General features: G+C 36.7%; 1 protein-coding gene and 1 long non-coding RNA gene across 3 annotated transcripts; one reads left to right on the top strand and one right to left on the bottom strand.

Moving 5' to 3' along the window:
• Positions 1-2352: 2352 nt before the first annotated feature.
• LOC129958850 (uncharacterized) lies at positions 2353-6899 on the bottom strand. Of its 2 annotated transcripts, XR_008783332.1 has the most exons (5): positions 6301-6899; positions 6035-6209; positions 4897-5052; positions 4367-4797; positions 2353-3154 (listed from the first exon to the last, which is right to left on the bottom strand). It is a non-coding gene; the product is annotated as an uncharacterized LOC129958850 (long non-coding RNA). The 2 variants fall into 2 exon arrangements; XR_008783331.1 differs by having other exon boundaries at positions 4367-5052.
• A 1418-nt stretch (positions 6900-8317) lies between these two features.
• Positions 8318-10161, top strand: LOC129959232 (uncharacterized). Its single transcript, XM_056072056.1, has 2 exons — positions 8318-8329; positions 8587-10161. Exons 1-2 carry the CDS (start codon positions 8318-8320, stop codon positions 10159-10161), a joined length of 1587 nt encoding a protein of 528 aa, XP_055928031.1.
• The last annotated feature ends 202 nt before the right edge of the window (positions 10162-10363 follow it).

Raw genomic sequence — 10363 nt, 5'->3', positions numbered from 1 at the left:
AGAAAATGTTTTTCGAAATTTAATACCCAAGAATTCTGAATAATCAACTGCTAAAAGATTTCATTTTCATTATCGAAAAAGAAAATTAAGAAGCAATCAACACTAGGTTATTGCAACATACACCATTTTTCTCAAAATGTTTCGTTTTTTTTTTTTCTCCCACAAAAGTTTATTTTCCGATTAAAGAAACTTCCAAATTTATCCATTTGCTATCTGAGAGGAATATGGAAAGTTAATTTTTGACTAAATTCTTATGAAACTAAATCCCAATTAAAGGAATTGATATTTCTACGAAAAACAATGTTAAAAAGAAGCAGAAAAACTGCAATTCACAAAATTCCAAATCATGACCAGCTTTCTAATCCGTCATATCTACACTCTTATCAATAAGCCAACATATTAATTCTAATTTTTTTTATTAAAATTAAAGGGTTTTACGTAAAGGATATAAACAAATAACCCAATTCATCTTACGCATTTCTATTTTTCATTTGAATAAATTCAATATTCTTCTAACGACTTAGAATTATGCACCGTCTTCAACTAACAAATTCGTAAACTAAATTTATGGATTTCCCCGAGACGTCTCCCATCTAATAATTTTTCTGTCAGGAGTAAATAATAATCAGAAATTAAATACAAAATGCAATTAAAAGTACATAAAATTTTATTGGCATGTTTGATATACGAGAAAAGGTCATTTACAAGATTACTACAACATAAAAAGTACAATATAAATGCATGAAGAATACAGTACTGGTAGCAAAACAGCAAAGGCTTATTACATAAATTAAATCGGCTTAAGAATTCAGTTTCATAAGTAAAGCATTTATTAACATTAATTTAACACACTTGAAATGGAATATTTTATGCAGCATGAATTGCTAGAACTGGGGGAAATACATTTATATAAGTGAATGGATTTTGCAGAATTTAAGCTGAAAGCTCATTATACAAATTTTATTTCAATGCCTAATGTAAACACGGAATACACGAAAGTTTAACATTCTATTAAATTAAAAGAATTTAGCAAATTTACCATTACTGAAAAGCCGATAGTTCAGAACCCTAGACTTTCTCATGTTACAGAAAAAAAAAGAAAAAAGGAACCTGCCTACCCTACATCTAGATTTAACATTCATCGCATCCATTCACTTTTTCCCTTCACCAAACGAGACATTCGAATATAATCTTATGCATATTATTTCATACTAATCATTAAAGAGCAACGTATTCTCTAAAAGCATACAGATCGCCGTGGTGATCAGGCACGATGATCAAATGCTTTCTGAGAATCAAAGCATATTTTGATTGGATGGCCGGCCGAGCCAATCAAAGTATGCTTTGTCCGCGGATGCAAGTTTTACGTGAAAATAAAAATCAAAGTAGCGATATATTTAGAATTTTGAATTTACTATTAATCGTATTGTAACCATTACTATTTAATTTTAAATGTAACACAAGATTTTAAGAAAATAATTGCAAATGGATGCAACGAATAGATTTAATATATCTACACAGACTACGGTAAAAAAAATCTGGAATGTTAAAGAGATTTAAATTAATAACCATTGACATTGTTTCTGAATCAAAATTTAGACAATTAATGCGAGGTATTATGAAATTCACATATGAAAGGCAATGAAAAGAAACTGAAAGTTTATTTGCTAACAATTTTAGAATATTCTATAGTATCAAAAGCCAAGTATTATCAAATTTATAATATTACCATAAAACGTCTTTTCAAAATATAACCGTTTAATGTGCGTCAATACACGACTTGCGATTCATTAGTGTTAAAATTTTCGCAATTTCAAACGAAGTAAGAAGACAAACATGCATGCTAACAATACGTTTCGATTTATCCTTCATACACAATGAACATTTTTCCTGGTAAGTTACTATTCGTATATTTTAAATTAGCCGAACATGCATATGACTTGCAGCAAATTTCAGAGTTTGCTTTGAAACCAAAATTCTTTAAATTTAGATTTCTTGGAAGACTTAACTGAAATTTAGCACAGAACAATATACATATGATATTAAGCATAAAATAATTTTGCATATTTAAAACAAGACAAATATCAGGATCATAATGAAATGCAAAATTCCTTAAGATATTTAGGATAATATACATATGGTCATAAGAACATATTTAATTATTTGGTAACTCATTTTATAACCACAAAGCAAAATGGACAAGATTATGAAGTTTTCACGAGCATTGACATTCAGTACAAAACGATACCAAAAGACTGATTTTGAAAAATAAGTATGTAAAATCAAAAATAGATCAGATTACAAAAATATTTACATTAAAATTTTGCTATGGTAATCTGCGATTAGAAATAACCGACAAATCTAAGGGCGAAAAGATTCATTTTCCCCTCACAATGATAAAGTAATGCAATACGCAAATGAATTTTTTTACTTCATAATAACAATTGTAATTCCCGTCTATACTGCAGGGTTAATGAGAACTCTGTCAAATTGTTGAGCTCCAATAAGAGATTAATAGCCACAGAAGTTTTAATCCGAATTTGATATGAAATGTAAATAGAACATTCAGTCTTGTTGGAAATTTGGTTCAGATTACTAGCAAATTTAAATATACTACCAGAGCTTAAGTTACCCCATATTAATAAACATTTTACCAATGTAGATTGAGGAATAAGCATTTTAAAAACAAATATTTAAAAAACAAGTACTACTTTTGAAGGGAATGAATGAAGATCAATATTTTCCAGTTGGTACAAGAATAAAAGTTTCCCGACAATTTTAAGATGAAATATTGATTGAATTGCCAGACAGTTCTTTTGAAACGGATATTTTGCACATTTCAAGCTTTGCGAATTTCGAAAAAAATTGTATAAATAATCAGTATCTTGCTCTTAGAATAGAACATTTCAAAGATGTATTGATATCATCAAGTAATGTTGACTACATACATAGTCACATTTCCATTGTGAAAACCATTTATGTATTCATTTTATGGAACTAATAAGTTTAGGCGAAGCAAGAAGGAATTTTACAAACTCAACTGCATACATTCGATCTCCATTCATAATTCCATTGAAAAAGCTCTGAATTGCAAGGTTGAAGGCTCCAAATGGTATCTTGTGCCATGATCACTTAGGTTGAAATATGTAGACATCTGAAAAGATTAAATACATTAAATCAAACTATCGAGAATGCCATTAAATGTCAGAAGACTAAATTTTGATCTTTAAATCCACTCCAATGATTCAGTGATCTGAAAAAAATTCTTTAATTCTTATCAATAGAATCGGAGTCTACATCTAGGATATTTTTTCGACTAACAGTTCGCATTATGAAAATTTAACCATTCAAATACAATTTTAAAATAAGCATTTAATTATTCCAGAATCTTCCGAGACCTGCGTGTTTTTATTCTCTATGCAAATCAGAAATGGCAAATTATGAATGCTCCAATAGAGCCCGATAGTCATTGTTTAGATTTTAGAATACGGTAGATTTTGCCACGATCTCGAAACTTTCCCCAGAACCGCTTAAAAGCGCCGAAAACTAACAAATCCTTGCATAATGGAGTAAAAAGAAAGGCCGAATGTTGAGAAATAAGCACAATTCCTTTCATAGAGATTGCAAATTAATTTCCTAGATCGCCGTTTATATACTAAAAAAAATCAAATGAGTTCGCCTTGCTGATTATATGCTAGCAACTGCCATTCATGAAGGATTGAAAATTTTAAATATCTACTGGAATACGTTTGGTCTGGCCCCAAAAATATTTTCACCGGAGAAATGACAAAATTATGCAGAAAGATTCTGCTTATTTTTCCATAGGCACATGTCTGAAGAGGTTTGACCATACATTTCCCTATCGACAAGAAGAAAGCCTACACCGGCCAACTCCATTCATGGGCAATGAATTTCTTCAACATCTCTATACAGAAATTGATCTTTCAGTATAAGACGAACGGCTATTCGGTTCTTATGTTCAGAGGCAGCCAAATCTCCAATGCTTACATAAACTATAGTTTCCAGGATTATTTTGTGCCTTCGGAATACTTTCTAGAGGGTCTAAATAAAATAGTCTCCGAATATCATGCTATTATGATAATTGTATTGATGATTCAAGAACTTACCATGAGAACTCGATACTTCAAAGTATCTTAAGGAAATTTGTGAATATTGATGTCTTGTATATGGAACCGAGAAAGCCGTATTACTGATGGTGACTACACACTTGCAGAAAAAATGCTTCCATAATGGTCGTAATTTGACTTGTGTATACTTAATTAGACCGATAAAAATCTTATTTCATAAAAGTTTTTGGATAAAATTTTCCCAGTTCGATTTGACAGTTATATTTCGTGCAACTTACCGGTATCACTTCAGTACCATTTTTTCCTCCAATCCAGACATCTCCCATATTAAGAATTTGCGGCTGGAGACTAAATGGTGTTCACTGCACAGATCAGTGGGATTAAGCCGTTGTTCAATTAAATTGCCTCTAATCTAATCTTTGCAGAATGCGCTGCTCCAATATCAATTGCAGGAAATTCTGCTTCTTTCGATTCATAAGACGTTCCATCATGAGTGAACACGAAGAATTCCTTCAGAATACTTTCAGGTATAAGTGAAGAGTTTAAATTGATATCTCCAAAGTTCTTGCTATATTACTCTAAAAACTGAAATTCTCTTTTTTTCTGTTCATCTCTTGAAAACAGCAAGTAGTAATGGCCATGGTTTTCCAACTACCTCAGACTATGAGAAATCAACGTAATCCAGACTCGTCACTTAGTAGCCACTTTCCTGGAATATACAGGGATTATAAACATTTATTTCACTTTCAATCCACTGTGCAGAACATTTTTAAAATTACAGTAATTTTTTTTTGTACAAAGTTGATACATTAAGCTTAATCCAATGTTTCAGGGCTTTATAAATCATCCGACTAGCAGACCAAAGGTTTATTGGATTCCATAGGATCCGAATTCTAATATGCGCTTGTTGAAGCTCCATATTATCTGTTGTGCCATGATCACTTGCTTCAAAACCTTTCAACATCTGAAAAGAAATTTATTACATATGAAATCTATCAAGAATTCTATGAACTGCAAAGATATATACATTTTACTTTTGCTCTTTTATATACATCGAAAATTCTGAAACCCGATAAGAATTTGCTTGCAACTTCATTGACAGAAATTAAAGGTTTCCCGTTTTAATCAGAAAATCTTAAGCTCACATCAGTTCATTTTTCCTTTTAAAAATTAAGCTATTATCAATGTTTGAAATACATTTGTTAGACAATTCATCCAAATTTTTGGTTTTAAAATACTTGCAAGTCTTTATGGAGAGCTATAAGCGCATATAGGAAAATAAGTCGTGCATCTAATTTGTTAATTGCCCGTTAAGTATAATCGGCAATTATGCTTAACATAACAATAAGTTTATTCTCTAAACGGTAGAATACTCTTTAAAGCGACACACAAAATGCTTAGTGGTAAATTATATGAAATCATTTAAGGAACATTCATTTTAATTTTGGACGTGGCATTTCAAATTTTATGGAATATCACATTTAAATGCTTGAAAAATAAGAAAAACGAATTGGAGGTCTTGCCAAGAAGCGTGTTTATTAACTACAACATCTAAAGGGTCGAAAAACATGGTTTTTAAATAGTAATACCCTTATTCGTTCTAGAAAGCAAGTTTCCCTCTGTCCATATAGACACAATAATAATCTCGATTCATTTTTTTGTCCTGGTACAGGTGCGTGTTGGAATAAAGGATTTGAGAGTTCCTGACCATGTCGTCACTACCCAAGTGACCAAATGCAAATAACCATAATAGTGTAACATGCATTTCAATACCGGTAATTCTTGCGTTGGAAGTAGTTTAAAAGGCTAAACATATGTCGATAAATGTTTCCCGGAAATTATGTTTCACTTCTCTTTGCAGCTTGCAGAAAGCTTACTTTCGAGGCGAATCTAACACAATTGGTTGTCAAACGCCATGTCAGTTTTAATATAATTTGCAAACTTACCGTATCCTTGAATTTCTTGTGCTTTGATGTCATCTTAAATACTTTCCCGCACCCAGCACTGGTGCAGATGGATAGCATGTACATGGAATTGAGGAAACAGTATTTGTGATTGACGTCATGCCCTTTCCCAACAAAACGGTATAGACACAGTTTTTCCATAGGGTGGACAACTTGCCTAAGTACATTTTTATAGCTCTAATTACCATTGATAAATTATTGCATCCAATCTTCATTTCGATATTATAATTATTAATAGCACAACTTACCGATATTACTTCTGTGCGGAACCGAGAGTCCCCTGGCCATCCAGATGCCTGCTATCAATACAATTTTTGTCCCGAGCTGAGAAGACAGTCATTCCACATATGGGGAAAAGCGTTGTTTCATTGCTCCAACAAACATCTGAAGAGTCTACAGAGCTGCTCTAATAACTGCAGGATTTGTTTCGCTGATCATTTCTGTGAGGTTGCATTCTTTTAAATGAGTGAAAAATCGGATGAATCCAAAACAAACTTCTTGGTATGAGTGAGACAGTTTAATGATCTCTAAGGTTAGTTAAACCTCAGAAACTTTCCAAATTAAATGTTCATTCTGCATATTTTCAGAAACGGCACAAGAAAACAATCGCTATGGCTCTTTCCTATATCATTAGACTATACCAAGTAAAATCCACATAATTATGACACTTTCGTCTCTCGAAAGCCACTTTTATAGAGTATCCGGAGATTTCTTGCATATTCAATCAAAATACCAAATGTTCCGATTTCAATGCCTCTTAGAAGATTTCTTAAAATTTAAAAATATAATATTAAAATTTAAAAATAAAAATTTAATTTTAAATTTTGGAAGACTGAATTACAAAGATTATCCCGTGCTTACTTTTTTTTTAAAAAAATTGCTCTCGAATGGAACAACCTCCTTTACCTTAAAGCTTTACCGACATTTTTTAATCTTTATCCTTTTCATAAGTTATTTTTTTATGCATCAAAGGATAGAGAAATGCAATACGAAGTTCGCCTACTTTCATATAAGTTCAAAACAACTCCATTTAAAGACAATATCTCCAATGCTTAGTTCGATTACATTTCTAAACCTTTTCCTATCCCTGATCTAGCTGATTACTTTTTTTCCCATTCAATTCGAAAAATAATTATAATTCATCCGCATTCAATACACGATATCATTCAAACTTCTGTTTTCGAGTTTTGATATGGAACAAGCTAAATTATTTCTAATTTCTGGAATAGACTGATACTTTATTCAGTAAAAATTATACTTTATTGCACCTCAAAAATATCTAGACACTTTAGGGTCAATTGATACGCGAGCACAAGTTGAACGAATTTTTCCGTACGAGGTGCGATGTTGTAACGTCGACTAGGGGAATAAACTCGTATATAGAAAGAAAAGAACGGCATCCATATTACTATACATATTACAGATTGATGATTTTAGTTTGAAGATTGGAGGGAGGGGGTGAAAGAGTGGTTAGAAGAACGAAAGGCTTCATAATTTAAGATTACGTAAACGGAATTAATACTGTGCAGGATGGCAAAAACCATGAGCTGAAATTTAGAAAATAAAAGGCAGCTTTGAAACGAGATGTAGAAATTTTGGAATAAAATGTTTCATTTCCAATACACGAACACTTATTGCCACTACGAATATGTAAATGCAATTCGAAAAAATCTCGAGTTTATATATTGCGCGTTTCAAGAAATTACAATTTTTTTAATGAGCCAATAGATTTTTTTATATCGATTTCAGTCCTAAATAAAACACAGTAAACCAAAGACTCTGGAAATCAAATGTCTAATTTCACCGCAATATGAATTCGAATCTACTCTGTTCATCAGAATGTTATTCAAGGGCCATTTGTCGATCCTTATCGTACCATGAAGAATTTCCATTACTCATTAAAATAATGCATTTTAATTGTCGATTTGAGCAAAGCTCTAATTATGAGAGATTCCCCGAAATATCAAAATGAACAGCATCAGAACAATCGATTTATCCGTTATTATTCAATCTGGTTCGAGCTTATTCCTATGTAAAGTAGAAACTTCGAAACTAAGATGTTTATTTTGTTAAATATACATAAATAGCTGTCAAGTTTATTGGATTCAAATCCAAAATGATTAAGAATTATCAAGAAAGGCCTGGTTTAATGTTCAACTTATTTCGGAGTTGTCTAATTCTGTTAAGCATTCTTACCTTGTTTTCCTACTTCAGAGCAACGTCTGAAGCTCAACGCCGCCTATATCCCTACTTTCTATTGAAATAATGGCCGTCAACGTGAAATTGAAGAGTTGAGAATAATTAGAATGAGCAAATCTTTGTACAAGACGCACACAGACAGGCATTACCCACGCCGCCGCCACCACCGACCTCTAAAGCCCAACACACACACACACACACACACGCAGGCATTACCCACGCCGCCGCCACCACCGACCTCTAAAGCCCAACACACACACACACACACACACGCAGGCATTACCCACGCCGCCGCCACCACCGACCTCTAAAGCCCAACACACACACACACGCAGGCATTACCCACGCCGCCGCCACCACCCACCTCTAAAGCCCAACACACACACACGCAGGCATTACCCACGCCGCCACCACCAACCTCTAAAGCCCAACACGCACCCAGACAGGCATTACCCACACCGCCACCACCAACCTCTAAAGCCCAACACGCACCCAGACAGGCATTACCCACACCGCCGCCACCACCACCAACCTCAAAAGCCCAACACACTCACAGGCAGGCATTACCCACACCGCCGCCACCACCACCAACCTCAAAAGCCCAACACACTCACAGGCAGGCATTACCCACACCGCCGCCACCACCACCAACCTCAAAAGCCCAACACACTCACAGGCAGGCATTACCCACACCGCCGCCACCACCACCAACCTCAAAAGCCCAACACACTCACAGGCAGGCATTACCCACACCGCCGCCACCACCACCACCAACCTCAAAAGCCCAACACACTCACAGGCAGGCATTACCCACACCGCCGCCACCACCACCAACCTCAAAAGCCCAACACACTCAGAGGCAGGCATTACCCACACCGCCGCCACCACCACCAACCTCAAAAGCCCAACACACTCACAGGCAACCATTGCCCACGCCACCACCACCAACCTCAAAAGCCCAACACACTCACAGGCAACCATTGCCCACGCCACCACCACCAACCTCAAAAGCCCAACACACTCACAGGCAACCATTGCCCACGCCACCACCACCAACCTCAAAAGCCCAACACACTCACAGGCAACCATTGCCCACGCCACCACCACCAACCTCAAAAGCCCAACACACTCACAGGCAACCATTGCCCACGCCACCACCACCAACCTCAAAAGCCCAACACACTCACAGGCAACCATTGCCCACGCCACCACCACCAACCTCAAAAGCCCAACACACTCACAGGCAACCATTGCCCACGCCACCACCACCAACCTCAAAAGCCCAACACACTCACAGGCAACCATTGCCCACGCCACCACCACCAACCTCAAAAGCCCAACACACTCACAGGCAACCATTGCCCACGCCACCACCACCAACCTCAAAAGCCCAACACACTCACAGGCAACCATTGCCCACGCCACCACCACCAACCTCAAAAGCCCAACACACTCACAGGCAGGCATTGCCCACGCCACCACCACCAACCTCAAAAGCCCAACACACTCACAGGCAGGCATTGCCCACGCCACCACCACCAACCTCAAAAGCCCAACACACTCACAGGCAGGCATTGCCCACGCCACCACCACCAACCTCAAAAGCCCAACACACTCACAGGCAGGCATTGCCCACGCCACCACCAACCTCAAAAGCCCAACACACTCACAGGCAGGCATTGCCCACGCCACCACCAACCTCAAAAGCCCAACACACTCACAGGCAGGCATTGCCCACGCCACCACCAACCTCAAAAGCCCAACACACTCACAGGCAGGCATTGCCCACGCCACCACCAACCTCAAAAGCCCAACACACTCCCAGGCAGGCATTGCCCACGCCACCACCCACCTCAAGTGTACAACTCGCACACAGGCATTGCCCACGCCATCATCACGAACCTCAATAGCACAACTCGCACACGAATTACCCACGAATCCAACTCCCGAAACCACAGCTCAAGCGCTCATTACCCACGCCGTCTGCTCTACCTCCAATGCATAGTTCTCGTAAATATACACACATCCAACCCCATTCACAGTCCATAATTCTGACGCCTACAAATACATTTGCCCGCTAGCACCAACTCTCAGAACTCAATATTACGTATA

Source organism: Argiope bruennichi, chromosome X1 (assembly GCF_947563725.1).
Source record: "Argiope bruennichi chromosome X1, qqArgBrue1.1, whole genome shotgun sequence".
Classification (NCBI taxonomy): Eukaryota; Metazoa; Arthropoda; class Arachnida; order Araneae; family Araneidae; genus Argiope; species Argiope bruennichi.
The sequence above is the reverse complement of the archived record's forward strand: the minus strand, read 5'-3'. Positions and strand labels throughout refer to the sequence as shown.